This window comes from Lepidothrix coronata, unplaced genomic scaffold, assembly GCF_001604755.1.
Source record: "Lepidothrix coronata isolate B3197 unplaced genomic scaffold, Lepidothrix_coronata-1.0 Scaffold214, whole genome shotgun sequence".
NCBI lineage: Eukaryota > Metazoa > Chordata > Aves > Passeriformes > Pipridae > Lepidothrix > Lepidothrix coronata.
In genome coordinates this window covers 815,050-831,184 of record NW_016690394.1, presented here as the reverse complement: position 1 = coordinate 831,184, position 16,135 = coordinate 815,050, and the positions used below count along the sequence as shown (strand labels likewise).

General features: G+C 55.6%; 1 protein-coding gene across 2 annotated transcripts in view; it reads right to left on the bottom strand.

Moving 5' to 3' along the window:
- IGSF21 (immunoglobin superfamily member 21) overlaps positions 1-16,135 on the bottom strand; it is a 40,665-nt gene that overhangs the window by 3,069 nt on the left and 21,461 nt on the right. For both annotated transcript variants that reach the window (XM_017833365.1, XM_017833366.1), the window contains exons 2-6: positions 15,519-15,631; positions 7,530-7,651; positions 3,344-3,462; positions 2,427-2,542; positions 1,736-2,183 (exon numbers count right to left, since the gene is read on the bottom strand). In XM_017833365.1, the coding sequence (XP_017688854.1) occupies positions 1,736-2,183; positions 2,427-2,542; positions 3,344-3,462; positions 7,530-7,651; positions 15,519-15,631 (918 nt within the window). The remainder of the gene's footprint in view (positions 1-1,735; positions 2,184-2,426; positions 2,543-3,343; positions 3,463-7,529; positions 7,652-15,518; positions 15,632-16,135) is intronic.

The following is a 16,135-nucleotide window of genomic DNA, read 5'->3' as shown; positions in this document are numbered from 1 at the left end:
ACTATGAATATATAAGCGGGGTTAACAGGGGATGGTGCTACGATGGTGCCCAAAAACGGGTGTGGCTGGTGCTGGCTGAGCACCCAGTGAGGTGCAGAGGCTGGGGGAACCTTAGGGCTGAGGAAGGCTGTGGCTTTGGGGGGGCAGTGTGGGGTGAGCTTTGCCAATACAGGTATTGCAGTCCTGGGGAAGAGCAGCAAACTGTGAGGTCTTGGCCTCATGGGAGCCCCAGCGAGGGGACACCTCAGCCTGATGAGCTGCAGAGGGTGTGAAAATGCAGGATGGAGATTGTTTTTTGGCTGGTTGGATGCGGGAACAGGGAACACAGGGCCCTGTCTTGGCAAGGGAGCTGCTGCCCCCCTTGTTGAGCGCCAACCTCCCCCGACCTCCCCACTGCCGACAACCTCACGCTAATTGAGGTGTTTGATGAGCTGAGGAGACGCAGCCCCAGCGCTGGGAGGTCTGTGCTGGCTGCAGCCGGTGCCAGCCAGGCAAAGCTCTCCAGGAGAGGCCGCGGCAGCCAAGTGAGTGCTCCACTTGGCCAGGAGCAAAGCCCGGGCTCCTCCACCTGGCTCGAGGGGAGGGAGGCTGGAGCAGCCTGCCCAGAAGGCTTCCCTGAAGCTGGGAAACCCCAGTGGAGAGCTCAGACTCTTCTGACAGGGAGCCAGGAGGAGCTGGGGAAGCCCCAGCCGGGGTGAGAGACTGGGAGGGAGCTCCACCGACCTGTTCACCAGCTCCCATGATCACCTGAGCAGCTGCTGCTCTTCTGTGGCCCTGGGAATTTGGGGAGCCAGCAGGGATTCCCTGGCTTCAATCCCATCACCCAGTCACAGCTGGGGCCTCACCAGCCCCACAGGATGCCTCTGTGCAGGAGCCAACTGGGCCCCCCCTAAATTCCCCCTGGGATGAGTTGTATGGTGATGGCCAACAAGAACCATGACGTGTCCTTGGATCTTCTGGAACTGGGTAGAGGTGGATGGAGGTGACACCACTCTGGGGTGAAGGGCTGTGTCCCCCATCCCCAGAGGGGCTCCTCCATCCCATCCCTTCCCTTCCCACAGTTACATCCCAGAGGTAACACTAAGGGGTGACACCAACTCCCCTCCACCAAGCACCAGGTCCCCAACACAGCCCTTCCCCCCCAGCTCTAACACCTCCTTCCTGCTCATCCCAACATCCAGAACAGCCTTGACTCCCCCAAACCAGCCCCTTTTTCCCCCGATCCTGATCCTATGTCCCCTCCCAACCTCAACCCTGTGTCAACCCAACAAACCCTCGGATGGGAGGCCCTCAATACACAGCAAACCCCTTCTCCTGCCTGTTGGATGCCCCCAAAGCCCCCTCCCCTCATCCCTTCTTTTGTGGAGCCCTTGTTGGACCCCTCCAAAACTCCCTCCCCTCATCCCTTGTTTTGTGGAGCCCTGGCATCACCATCTCCTATCCTATCATCTTGCAGCCCTATGTGGCACCTCTCTTTGGCTCACAGGCACCTCAAGACCCCCGAGAGAAGAGCAAAAGTACAACAGAAAGGAAAAAAAAAAAGGCAAGAAAACCCAAACAAAACAAAAAAGGGAAAAACGAAGAAAAAAGAAAAAAAAAGAAGAAAAAAGGAAAAAGAAGAAAAAAGAAAAAAAGAAAAAAAGAAAAAAGAATAAAAGCAAAAAAAAAAAATTAAACATTTGCAAAAAAAAAAAGTGTCAAAAAGCCAAGAAACCCCCCCAGCCTGGCCACTTACCGAGGGTTACCTCGGACTGCATGGGCATGGAGAGCGCTGGGTGCTTCACCTCGCAGCTGAACAGGGCCTCGTTGTCGATCTGGGGGTTCAGGGTCCAGGTGAGGGTGGCTCTGGCCTCCACGGTGCCGTCGCTGACGGGCGCGTGCGTGTGCCGGAAGTAGTAGATGGGCTCAGCCACGTGCACCCAGCGCGGGAACTCACGGCTCACCACCGTCTCGGGGATGGGCTCCGTCACCGCGTCCCGCTCGGCCGCCAGACCCTGCGGCGGCTCCACCGTGCCCAAGGCTCGCCCGACCCCCGGCTCGCCCTCGGCCGCCAGCGATTTGGGCACCTTGGTGTCGTCCAGGTCGCGGTGCAGGAGGTTGCGGGGGGCCCAGCTCCCGGCGCCGGCCGGTGGCTCCGGCAGAGGGGTGGCCTCGATGGGCTCCCCATCCCGCTTGAAGTACACCTGTGTGGGGACAAAAGGGTGGTGATCCTGATGGGGACATTGCCGGCATCCCCTCAGGTGGCTTTGGAGGGAGCCCCTTCCCAGAGTGAGATTTGGGGAGCAGCAGCCTTAGGAAATAGCCCTTATGTTACATTTGCCCTATAAAAGCAGCACGTATATAGGATATATTTTAGGTATTCCTGGGTTTATGATGATTTCAGGTATCCCCAGGAGGGTTAGCCCCCCCCAGGGGGCTCAGCTCACCAGGGGGGCAGGTTTCCCTCCGGACACCACACACACCAGGGTGAAGTTCTGGGCCTGGTAGCGGCTGAACGGCGCGGGCGTGTCGGCGGCGAGCACTGAGATGGACGTTGGGGGGGCTGCCGGGAGCAGAGCGGGGTGTTGGCACGGTGTCCTCAGCACCCACTCATCTACCTACATCCCTGTCCTCATCCTCATCTCCCTCTCTGTCCCATCCCCACCTCCATCCTCACCCCTGTCCCATTTCTCATATTCATCCTCACTCCCATATCCACCTCCATCTGCATCCCGTTCCCTATCCTCATCACTGTCTCCATCTTTGTCCCATCCTCACCCCAATGTGTCCCATCCCCAACTTCATACCCATCCTCATCCCCATGGGCATCCTCGTCCCTCTCCCCACCCTCCCCCTCATCCCCATCCTCATTCTAATCCCTGTGCCCATTCCCATGGCCATCCTCCTCCCCACATTCATCCCATTCCCCATCCTCCTTCCCCTCCCCATCCTTGGCCCATCCCCATCTTCCAACACATCCTCATCCCCATGGGCATCCTCCTCCCTCTCCCCACCCTCTCCTCATCCCCATCCCCAAACCTGTATCTTCATCCCTCTCCTCATCCCCATGTGCATCCTCCTCCCTCTCCCCATGCCCATCCCCGTTCTAATCCCTGTGCCCATTCCCGTCCTCGTCCCTGTGTTCATGCCACTCCCCATCTTCCTTCCCATCCCCATCTTCATACCCATTCTCATCCCCATGTGCGCCCTCATCCCTTTCCCCATCCCGTCCCGTTGCTCATCCCCATTCCTGTTCTCATCCTCACCCTCATCCCCATCCCCCTCCCCAGCCCTGAGGATGGGAAAAGGAGCCCAATCCCTGCTGTCCCTTGGCCCTGAGGCCCCGCAGTGTTTCCCCTCTCACCCATGACGTTGAGGAACACGTTCCCGGAGGCCAGGACCACCTTCTCCCGCGTGGCTCGGTCGTAGATCCCCACGTGACACTCGTAGGGCCCGTTGTCTGAGATGCGAACCTCGGGCAGGCTGAGGAGGACACACAGCACTCACCCTCCACCCTGGCCTGGTTTTCCCGGGGATGGAGCGGTCAGCACCTGGATATCCAGGCCTCGGACGGGGCTGCTCCTCCCCGGCGATGGGGATCAATAAACTATTAGGAAGTGCCCAGGCTGCGGGAGGGAGCCCTGTAATGCAGTTTAGCAGCTGGAGTTTACTGGCCCTGACAGCTCCTCCGAGGGGAAGTAATTGCATTATTGAAAGGAGACGTGGATGGGAGGGAAAGGGAAAGGAGGGAAAGGCACTGCCGGGAGCAGAAACCCGTGACCGCGGTCATCGAACGCCTGTGGAATGCCTGTGGAATGCCGACGGAACCAGCTCAGCCCCACACCTTCCAGGCCACCCCACCACAGTAAAGCGGGCAAATAAAAGCATCAAAAGCCCAAACTCAGAGCAAACCCAGAGCACCCATCGATCAATCTTTTATCTAGAGACTTTCTGTGGATCTGGGAAAAACAGGAGAGGAGGAGCTGTGGAAAGGATCGCTGCTACTGGAGGTGGAAATGCTCTGCTGGCTGCAAAGGAGCCACTTTGCTGACTGGCAGCATCTTCCCGCCTCCCCAGTGGGCAGCATCTTCCCACCTCACTGGACAGCTGCATCTCACCCTGCTGGTCCTCAGCATCCCACCTCGCCAAATTGGCAGGATCCCTCTGTGCCAGTTGGGACCATCATCCCACCTCACTGGCTGCCACCTTTCTGGTTGGCAGGATCCCGCTTTGCCATCTGGCAGCACCATCCTGCCTCACCAGCTGGCAGCTTCTGACCTTGCCAGTCGGCAGCATCACCCCACACCCCCAGCTGGCACATCCCACCCTGCTGTCTGCACCATCCCACCTTGCTGGCCAGAAGCACCATCCCACCTCCCCGCGCAGGAACATCATCCTGCCTTCCCAGCAAGCAGCATTCCACCTCAGTGGCTGGGAATGTTGTCCTGCCTTCCCAGTGACCAGCATCCCACCTTACTGGTGACCAGTATCCCACCTCACCAGCTAGCAGGATCCCACCCCGCCAGCTGGCAGCATTCCCCCTTTTCCAGTCGATGTCACCATCCCTCCTCACTGGCAGCATCATCCCACCTCACCACCCGACAGGATCCCGCCACGGTGTCAAGGGTGGGAGCAATTCCCACCTGGAGCACCCAGCAAGCCACTCCCAGTTGAAGGATCCCACTTGGTGGGCACCTCACGGGGCTTCCCCATCCAGGGGCAAATCTGGCACTGCTTTCCCAGCTCCTTCCCATCAGCCCTTGGCTGCCTTCCCACACCTCCTCCTCACACCCGAGCCCCCGCTAGCACAAACAAGCCCCCGTTGAAGTGAACAGTCACTTGGCAGCTCCTTTTAACGGTCACGACGCTTTCAACTGAGCCTCCACCATCTGTTCCAGACTCTAATTATCCGTGTTCGGAGCGGGAAATCACCCACCCACCCCCTCCATCAGCAGCACGAGGAGCAGGTTTGGGCCCCACCAAGCTGGGGACCAGCTCCAGACTAGTGGGTGTTCCTCCCCGTGAAGGAGCCCTTTGGATTTGGGTGTAAAACAGCCCTAACTGGATCAGTCTGATGTTCCTGGGGACAGCAGAGAGGAAATCACCAGCCCTGCAAAGGCAAAACGCTGCCTGGCGTGTCCTCTGCGTCCTCTAAGCACGCTGGAAAGAAGGAAAGAAAATTATATAGATATTCATGAAGAACGTCTGCTGCGACGAGGGTGGGATTTTAATCAGAGGAAGGGAAAAAAACCCCAAACTGCAGGATTGGATATTGGATATCTCCTGGCTTTGCTCTTCACATCTGAGCGGGCGGCGTTCAAAGCCGGGATGAAAAGAGGCAGCTCCGCCAGCCCTCTGTGCTGTGCAGATAAGGGCTGTGCCACCCGGGATAACGCTCCGTGGGACAGCTCCGACGTGACCGTGCCGTGACAAAGATCCCCCGGAAAATAATTAATAAATTGGTGAAAATACAGAATGACAGGGAATGAGTGGATACAGCAAGGAAACGATTGACCTGCCACCAAACCCTTCCTGATATTGCTCCTCTTCTTCAGTAGAGCCCCAAAACAAGGCAGGGCCCCCTTCCCCCCCGCAAAAAAAAGCCAATGATTTGGAAAACAAGCTCTTTTCATACCCTCTGAGAAATATCTCCTTCTCCCCAGGCAAGTTGCTGTTTTCCTCTGAAACAAAAGGCAACTCCATGAAAAGATTTCAGCGCCAACATCCCCGGCTCCACGGACAATTTGCCGGCGCCGTGCCGACGATTACCGAGCCTTTTAAGTGCCTGGTCCTAGGGCGGTGAAATTTTCTGCTCACAAATTCTATTAGTTCTACAATACTCAGTGAAAGGGAGAAAAACGGAGGGTTTGGAGCCAAAAAAAGCAGCTGCTTTTCGGCGCCGGGTGGGTGCGATGCGCCGTGACCGGGTGAGCGGGGCCCGTCCTTGTCCCTCGCTCAAGGGATGCTCCGGCTTGCTACGTGCACAGGGAATGTTTTATTCCCCATCCCTCGCTCCAGGGGTGCTCGTGATCCCTTGCTGTGCACGGGGAACGTTTTAATCCGGTTTAATTCCCCAGTTTTCCTGGCGCTCCCGGCTGGAGGAGAGCGACGGCCAAACCCGGCGCTGAGCGAACCCGCCGGCTTTACGGCAGGAACCACGGCAGCAGAGTCAGGGAATGTGTAATCCCTCCGTGGAGCTGCCAAAACGTTCTCCAAACAGTAATTAGTCGTGTCAGGAATTTGTACAACATGTGAGCGAGTGGCTGAGCGGAGCTGCGGGGACATGGGGAGACAAAATGAGGGAGAGCAGCACCCACGGAGCAGCCTCTGCTCATCCCCTGAGAATGTCCTGAGCACCCTCTGACCCTCCTGAGTGTCCTCTGTGCAACCCCTGAGCATCCTGACCCTCCTGAACATCCTCATGAGCATCCCGAGCACCCTCTGACTCTCCTGAGCATCCTCTGTGCAAGCTCTGAGGATCCTGCACTTCTCCTGACCTTGAGCATCCTCTGAGCAACATCTGACCAATTCCTGACACTTCTGAGCAACCCCTGAGAATCCTGAGCCTCTCCTGACCTTCCTGAGCTTCTCCAGAGCATCCTCTGAGCAAACCCTGAGCAACCTCAGAGCATCTCCTGACCTTGCTGCTCCTCAGCTGAGCATCCCCTGAGGAACTCCTGACCCTCCTGAGCAGCACCTGAGCATCCTGAACTTCTCCTCGGCCTCCCCTGAGTGGGGCCTGAGGATCCTCCTGAGCAACCCTTAAGCAACCTGAGCATCCTCTGAGCATCTCCTGAGCAACCCCACAGTATTTCCAACCCTGTTTTCCTGCCCTTTCTCCACTCTAAATCCACATTAATTCCCACAGCTGTCTCACACACTGGCTTATAATGAAAAATAACTCCGAGTGTAGTAGAAAAAACAGTGAAAAACTCCCCCCAAAAAATCGAATTCCAAAGAATTAGAAAGGATTTCCCACTTCACACCCGTTCATCTGATGGGATGAGCTGTGCCAAGCCCTTTTCCAACCCTTCCACGGACATTTGCAGGTGCAAACCATCACCTCACTTGAGGAAATTACTATTTTCCCCACCACACATGGAATTTTTATTACCCCACGCTGGGAAAAAACGAGCTTTGAAATCCGATTAGAAAAATCTAATTTAAAAAGGAAACAAGGGGGAAAAATAAACGGGGAAGGATAAATACTTCATCCTGGGTTCTTTACCTTGAATTAAACCTCCCCTGACCTTTTTTCCAAGCTCCAGTTTTGTTTTTATAACACTGGCAATAAAGCAAGTGTGTAATTAGTAATAAAACTGACACTCCTGCAAGTGATTTCACACTTGGAATAAAAGCAAAGAGAAGCTTCTGTGCCTGGTTTATATATAAACACAGACTCTTTTTTTCCCAATTTTCCCAAGCCTTGTATTTCTTTGCCCATTTCCACCACGGAGACACACCGTGGCTGTTGCCATAATTATCTCAACTGCCCCAAAATGGGGAAAAATTCCTAAAAATAGGCATTAAAATAGACATGAGGGACTCACCGCACGGTGGACTGGTAAACCAGGTCCTCCCTCTTCCGATAATTCTCCATCTGGGAGAAGTTAGTGGAGAACATGGCATCGAAGGTGAAGATCTTCTGCTTGATGGTGCCACCATCAGTTACCTGCATAAAACAATCAACCCCATTTATGAGATGCCCATGGGTCAATTTTGGTAATTCCAAGCAGCTTTGTGATCACTTTTTAATATTTGTAAGGTTTTTATTCTTAATATTTTAATATTTTTATTTACATTTAAATATAATTATGATAAATACCACAAATGTATTTATTTTAAAATGTTTACTAAATGCATTTTAATATTTATAATAGAATTGTTTTCATTTTTATAGAGAGAATCCCAGAATCATTTGGGTTGGAAAAGCCCTCCCAGCCCATGGATCCCCCTGCCCTGTGCCCGATGCCCACCTTGTCCCCAGCCCAGAGCACTCAGTGCCACGGTCAGGCCTTCCTTGGACACCTCCAGGGCTGGGGACTCCAAACCTCCCTGAGCAGCCCCTTCCAGTGCCTGACCACCCTTTTCATGGAGAAATTCCTCCTGATGTCCAACCTGACCCTCCCTGGCACAGCTGGAGGCCGTTCCCTCTCCTCCTGTCCCTTGTTCCCTGGGAGCAGAGCCCGACCCCCCCCCAACTCCCTCCTGTCAGGGAGTTGCAGAGCCAGAAGGTCCCCCCTGAGCCTCCTTTTCTCCAGGCTGAGCCCCCCCAGCTCCCTCAGCTGCTCCTGCTGCTCCAGCCCCTTCCCAGCTCCGTTCCCTTCCCTGCACACGCTCCAGCCCCTCCGGGTCCTCCTTGTCCGGAGGGTCCCAGCGGTGCCCCCGGGGCTGGAGGTGCCCCGGCCGTGCCCAGCACAGGGACGGGCCCTGCCCTGTTCCTGTGCCCCCCTGGGTCGGGCCCAGCCCGGGGCCATCGGCCTCTCGCCCCCCCGGGCACACCCGGGTCGTGTCCAGCGCTGCCACCGGCACCCCCAGGGCTTTCCCGGCTTTCCAGCCTGGAGCGTTCCAGGGGTTTGTCCTGACCCAGGTTCAGGACCCGGCACTTGGCCCTGTTGACGCTCCCCCTTGTCCCTGGATCCAGCCTGTCCCGACCCCTCTGCAGAGCTCCTGCCCTCCGGCACATCCACATCCCTGGATTGGGGTTGGCCGGGAACTTCCCGAGGGTGCCCTCAATACTTTTATTGATTAATAACATTAAATATTTTTTATTTATCATTAAAAGCAAAATCCACATGTTTCCACCCAGTTATGGCATCACCGACTCCTGTGTCCAGCTGCTCACTGGGGTTGGGATTTTTAAGTGGAAAAAGGCTCTTTTTAGGTCTGGGGAGGACTCATTCCTCCCCTGTGTCCCCAGTGCCTTCAGATTTATCTGCCCTTCTTCTGAGGAGGAATTTTAGCAGAAAATTAAGAAGGAAAAGGCAGAGGAAAGCAATGTAGGAGGAGATGTGCATTTTGGGGCTAAAACAGCCCAGCTCAGTCCCTCAGAGGGTTAAAATAGTCATGTTTTAAAGCAAACCAGGTGCAGAAGATTTTGGGGTTCAACCCCCCAAACCCAGCATCTCCTGGGGACAAGACCCCACTGACCCCACCCAACGCATCTCTCTCGCTTGGGCAAAACACTTTGATTCCAGATTTCCTCTTTTCCACCTTTTTTAATGGTAAAAAAGAAGAAAAAAATCTGTCACTAAAACCATCTCTTCAGATTTATTCGCCCAGGCTGAGGCTTTTATTGCAAAGAAAACACACGGGCGTGGGATAAAGAAGTGCGGGAGGAATTATCAGAGCTGTAAATCTCCGGCCTTGGGAACCAGGGGAAGTTTTCAAGGACACGTCTGATTTCCCCTGACTCGTATTTACACCCCGGGGTGAGTTTAAGGAGCCGCTCCTGGATGGAGAGGTTCTTTGTGTATCATCTCCAAGGATTTTTAGGGGTTATTTTAGGGATGCAACGAAGTTGTCGGGAAGGAAGCTCTGGGAATGGGGGGAGGTGGATGTGACACCCCCGGATCAGTCACAGGAGTTCCCCGGCACGTCTGGACAGATGTGGACAAACCACCGAGCTCCGTCCAAGGACAGGAGTGGGAAATGCAGCTGGAGGTCGTTCGCGGCACTGCTCAACCCCCTCCCGGGGACCCCCGGCATTCCCTGAGGATGCACAGCAAGGGAAGATGCGGAGCCCGGTCGCGGGGGGATTACAGGCAGTTAATAAACTCCCAGGAAAAGGCACACGGAAAATAGTCTCTCTCCGGGGATTAGACCTACTTTCAGCCTTTTATCTGTGCCCTGGGGTCATTTTTTTTGGAGAGGAGCTCCATATAAAGTTGCTGCTAAACCCCCAGGGGAGTGGGAGCGGCCAAGCCAAGCCCGATGCTTCCCGCTGGGAACAAGAAAGGATGATAATTGGGCAGCATCGGATGGCGACTGCCCCAGATTACATCTCCACATCAAGGAGTGTGAGGAAAAGGGGCACGAGGAGAGGAAATGCACATTTAAAGCACCGGAGCCGAGCTCAGACAGCCCGAGGCTGCCTCCTGCATTATTTATAAATCCCAAGAAAAATCTTATTCCTGACAAAAACCCGGCGACTGCCACAGCACAGGGAGGCATTAACCTCCTGCTCCTTCCTGCTGTCGCAGAGGCAGCTCCCTCCTGCCGCCCTCACCTCGCTGGTGACCCGGCCGTTCGCTGCCCCCAAAATACAGCGGCCCCATTAATATCCCCAGAGCCTCTCGCTGGGATGCCCAGTGGGTTCAATCGGCATCGGCAGGCGATGGATGCAGGATCGGGGCGGATGGGGGGAGCGATTTTGGAGGGCAAAGTGGGTTGTGAAATGACATCACCGGGCTCTGGTCCAGGCTCGGTGTCCTGGGGGCTGCATTGACACCCCCTCTCCAAGCAAATGGACAAGCACTTGCCATGGAAAGAGGGAAAATCCCCTGGAGGGGCTGCGAGGGGTGACTGCAATGCCCGGGTTGTTCAGGGGGAGCAGCACCGGGGTCTGCAGTGTCCAAGTCCTTGTCACAGCACTGGGAGAAACTCATACTGCTGCAAAACTCCTTTTTTAGCTTTTTTCTGACTCCCTTGCCCATTCCCTTGAGAATCCACATTTAGCTCAGCTGGCTGGAATCCACCCTCCCATCCCGAGCTTGCTGGACCACCTTGCCCAGAGCCACCAGCTTCAAATTCACCATCCAAACCCCCAGATTATTTGATTTACTTGCCCAAACCCAGGTGGTTTGACCCCAAAATGCACACCATGACCCTTCTCCATCCCCTCAAAGGCATCACTTAGGCTGGTACCCCCTTCTCCAACATCCCTAAACCACAGGAATGACCAAATGATTATGACAAGTGGATTGTTCAATTTTGGGAGGCACATCCCAGCCTTCCCAGAGCAGGAACGATGCCCTGGTAATAGAGAGCTCAATAAACTGCTGCTGCTCGTGACCTTCTCTCCCTGCCTGAACATGAGAAATTAAAGGAGTTCCCCATCCTGACACTTAAATTATCATCTCGAGGCACGGAGACAACCCAGCCGGGCGAGATGAATGGCACGAGTCAGACCTCTTGCAGCTGCAGGCCCCAAAATCTCTCCATCAGCAGCTTTGCTCAGCTTTTAGGGAATTTCTCCACATCCATAAAACTTGAATTTTCTCCCAACGGGAAGCAAGTGTGGAAATCAGAGGCACAACCACTGGACAATCTGGAGGGGGACGCGAATTTCAGGGAGATGTTTTCCAGGAGCGAGGGGTGAAAAGCAGCGTCCCGGTGCCTCTTCCCGAGCATTCCCGAATTTGCCGAGGCTCTGGGTTTTCCCAGCAGCACCGAACGGCACAGGAAGGGTTTGGAACAGCCTCAGCACATCGTGTGCCCTTCAGTTGGCCCCTGCACCCCGTGTGCCCCCTCCCCTGGAGCCGCTGCTGCTGCCAGCGGGGACTTTATCACTGTCACCAGCAACAACTCCCGCTCGAGCCCCGCGGGAGGCGCCGGCCAGGTTGGAATGTCTCCCTTCTCCTAATGGGCACTGGCAGGGGAGGCCCCCGCGGGGACGGGCTTTGTCACCGTCGATCAGGCGGCTACGAGCGGTGTCACCGACCTCGGGATGCGCTGGGAGCCACCGGCCGGGGTGAGACTTGGAGCCTCCGCGGGCTTTGCCAGGCAGGGACCGGCCTGGAGATCTCGGACGGAGTAAAGGATTTGTAATCCCTGTGGACCGAGGGCGGGCTACAGAGAGCAGTGACCTTACACCAGGGATACTACAGAGAGCAGTGATTTACACCAGGGATACTACAGAGAGCAGTGATTTTCACCAGGGATACTACAGAGAGCAGTGACCTTACACTATAGGTACTCCAAGGAGTAATGCCTGTGCATCATGGGTGCCACAGAGAGCACGGCATGTACCCCATGAGTGCTGTGGAAATGCTCCCACACCATGGCTACTCCATGGAGCAGTGCCCACACACCATGGCTACTCCATGGAGCAGTGCCCACACACCAGGGGTGCTCTGGAGAGCAGTGCCTGTACACCATGGATACTACAATGAGCAACGTCCGTACAGCACAGGTACACCGGGAACACCCGGACACCGCGGATACCACCAGAAGCAAGTGCAGCCCGGGTGCTCCAGGGAGCAGCGCCCGTGCCGGGTACCGCGGACAGCACCGCGGACAGCACCGCCAGCTCCCGCGCCCAGTTACTTTCCTTCTTGCTAATTAAACTGAGCACCAAACTCTAAATAACGGAGGCAGAGTGTCTGCCCCCGGCCCCGCGGGGTCCCCTCCATGCCCGCTGTCCCTGTCACACCCCCCGAGCCGGTGGGAGCCCCGCGCCCCGCCGGGGACCGCTCCTGGTCCTCGTCTGACACCAAACCCTGCGTTCCCTGCAGTTCCCGGGCTCCCCGAACCCCCGGCTGTGAGCACAGACCGGCTGCTGCCGGCTCCGCATTCCCTGGAATTCCCAGGCTCCCCGAGCCCCGGCTGTGAGCACAGCCCGGCTGCCGCCGGCTCCGCTCCCTGCCCTGCCAGATGTCTGCGCAGAGCCGCGGCGGGGACTCACAGGATTTCCCCTCCCTCTCCTGCTTATGTATTATTTTTTTTTTCAGAGCTCTGCACTGCTGCAAAGAGTCCTCCTGTCCCTCCCCGGCCCCGCACGGCGTGGCAGTGACCATACTAATCAGGTCTCGAGTGTGACCTCCGAGACTCCAACCAGCAGCTCGGCAGCTCCGGGGCCCCGCGGCCTCATTACGAGCTCGTTTGCGCGGCCGGCACCGCCCTCGCCTCCCGCGAAGGGTTTTTGGGCACTTGCCTGATGTGCAGGAGCTGCAGCCCCGTGTTCGCACACGTTCTCGGGCACATCGCATCTTCCGGAGGTGCTGTGATGGTGTTGAGGGTTTGGATATTAATTAACACCTCTGCGGAGGTGCGGGTTCCTGTTCAGGCTACCAAAAGCCCTTTTGCTCTGCCCAGCTCTCCTTGGCTCTGCCGTGGGTTTGTGGGTCCCGCTGAGGAGTTTCTGACCTCAGGAAAAGGTTTCCCTGGCTGCCGGCCCTGCCCAGCCCTCAGCCATGGACTTCCGGGGAACTGATGGAAAGGGGGTCTGGAGGAGTTGGTTTGCAGTTTGGTGCTTCTTGGGGGGGGGTTGCCCGTGGTAAACTGCCCCTCCCGGGCCTTGGTGTGCCCACCCTGGGGGGTTCTGCACCCACCCAGGGGGGTATGGATGCATCCCATGGGTTATGGATCCACTGATGGGTTATGGATCCATCCCCTGGGTTATACACCCACACCATGGGTTATGGATCCATCCCGTGGCTATGGATGCACTCCATGGGTTATAGATCCATCCGGTTGGTTACGGATCCGTCCCACGGGTTATGGATGCACTCCATGGGCTATGGATCCATCCCATTGGTTATGGATCCATCCCATGGTTATGGATCCATCCCATGGGTTATGGATGCACTCCATGGGTTATGGATGCATCCTCTGGGTTATGGATCCATCCCATGGGTTATGGATGCACTCCATAGGTTATGGATCCATCCCATGGGATATGCCCCCCCCCCCGTCCCCCCAAACCGCTTCCATTGACTTTGCTTCTCCACTCTCCCCCTTTACCCTCCACACTCGCCGTCGCCCCTGGGGCAGCTCCGTGTCCTTAAACCCAAGGAGCTCACTCTGCTCCCTGTCCAGCAAACCAAGGGACGGAGGAGCCCCTGGAGGCCCCACATCCCCCTTCCACTGCTCTGGGGCCGCGTCCCCAGGATTTCCAAGTGGTATAAACACAACTGTGCAGCCCCAGCAGGTCCAGCCCGGCTCACCCAACCCCTCGCCCAAGGGAGCGGACACAGGGGGTCTGGGCAGCTGCAACAGTCCAGGAGTGGTACAAAATGTGGGAAAAAAAGATTAAAATCGGGAAGGAATTTGGCAAATCCTGAGATGCTCCATGAAAAACCCAACTTTCAAACGCAGGAACCTCCCCGGGAAAGGAGAAAAAGGGAATGGGGGAGGGGGGTAAAAAAGCTGGAAGAGAGGGGGATTTGTAGTGATAAAAATAAAAGCTGGGTTATTTTTTCCCTCTCCATTCTCTCCGTGGTTTCTCGGAGCATAATTTGCTCGGCCACCCCAGTGCATCATCCTCTCGCTGAGGGCTCCAGCATCCCTCCTCACAGGGGGGATTATGCAAATCCAGCCCCAGCTCCCGGAAAGTGGGTTAATCCAATATTACTGAGTGGAAAAGGGAAGGAAAAAACTGGTGGAGATGGCAGAGCCAGCAGAAAAAACCTCCTCCCCAAAGCACCGGGGAGACAAAGCCAATTCTACCTTGCAATTCAGGGGCTGGGGCAGGGTTTGGGTTAGATTGTTAAATTTGTCTGCTTGAATCCCCTGTACCCTGTTTAGGTGTACCCCTAAATGTTATACATGTCTACACACATTTATTTATAGCAAAAAGCATCCAGGGTTTGATGGAATATTCCTGTGCACACATCACACTCCAGCAAGTGAATATATTTCAGTCCAGAGAGCACCTTCTCCTATTTATAAACCTGCCTGGATGTGAAGAGGAGCTTTAAGACAGAGATGCTCCTTGTTCAGGGAGCAGAAACATGAGGGTAAATCCAAGAAAAAACGTTCCCAGGTGAAAGGCAGTTACTCCATGCGATGCCACCGGCACCATTTGCCCTTTCTTTGCTTCCTCCATGAGCAAAGAGCTCTGTTTCCATCCTGGAAAACTTCAGGTTTGCTCTGATCAAACCACCGCAGGGGTTTTATTTGTGTTTGGCAGCTTATGCTGAAATTTCCTGGAGAAAGCCAAAAATGTTGCTCTGGATTGTTACATTTGAGGTTGGATCAGGGTTTGGTGCAGATGGGAGTGAAGCTGGAAGGGGGGAAAGCCACAGCCCCAAATCCCTCCTCCCCAGAAGAAACCAGAGGCTCTAAGTCTTGTTTCCCTCCAGATCAACAGCCCAAATCTGCAAATATTCTGGGGACAGGGAAAGGTTTTGTGAGAGCCCAACATGACGAGCCCAGCACTGCTCCCCGAGCTCCTGACACCCCCAATTTTGCCAAATTTCCCCTCTCTTTTTTGCATCATTTCACACCCAACACGAAAATCCTCTTTGCAGAGCAGGGCCGACCTCGACCCCAAATCCTGACCAGCTCCAACCCTCAGTACAACCCCCAGCACCAAACCGAGCCTGACAACCCCAAATCCACCTGGAAAACATAACGAAACGCCTGGAAAACGCCTCCTGGAGCTCTCAGGGTGATCACAAAGCCATTTGATATCTCTCCCCCCCAGGTTTTGAAAGGCCAGCCTGCCTGGCTCCTTCCCGGAATCGATTCCCATCAGCCAGAGCTCTGCCTTTCCCTCCACCATCCGGCCTTGACCTTCTGTTCCACAGGAGCAGAGCAGCCTGGTGTCCTCCTGCTCCCGTCCCCAGGGGTAGGGCAGAGGCTCCGGTGCCACTCACCCGGTACCAGACGATCTCCCGCATCTTCCCGTCCGTCTTGAAGTTGCATTTCAGGGTCACGGCGTCTCCCACCACCACGGGCGGCAGCGGCTCGATGCTCACGGTCAGGTAGGCTGGGAGAGGGAGGAGAGAGGGAGGAAAGGAGAGCTGAGCTCTGGGGAAGTTTGGAGCAGGGGTTAAAACGCTGTCCCTGGATGGTTTCACTGGTTAATGGCCACGGGGAGCAAACCCACGGAGGGAGGGAGGATGCCTGGACCAGCCCACCTGGGTGGTACTTCGCCCCTCCCAGTGGAGAATTTTGGCTGCTCCCAATGCAGAAAAAAAGTCTAAATTGAAGAAAACCCTTCCTGAATTTAGGAAAATCCCACCAAACCCCCTCCCACCCTGCAGACTGCAGCCCATCCTTCCTGTGAATTTATTGGCTTTGACTTGGCCTTCACCATCCTCTGCCCCACGTTGGTTCTCCCCCCATTCCAGACCAGGTTCCCCTGCCCTAGGCTTGCTTTAAAATCTCTAAATTACTCATTCCTTATGGGAATGGATCCAGCAGATTAATCAGAGCATGCACAAAGTCCAACCTGTGTTTTTACAGCCCGGCCTTGGCCAGGAGCCTGCTC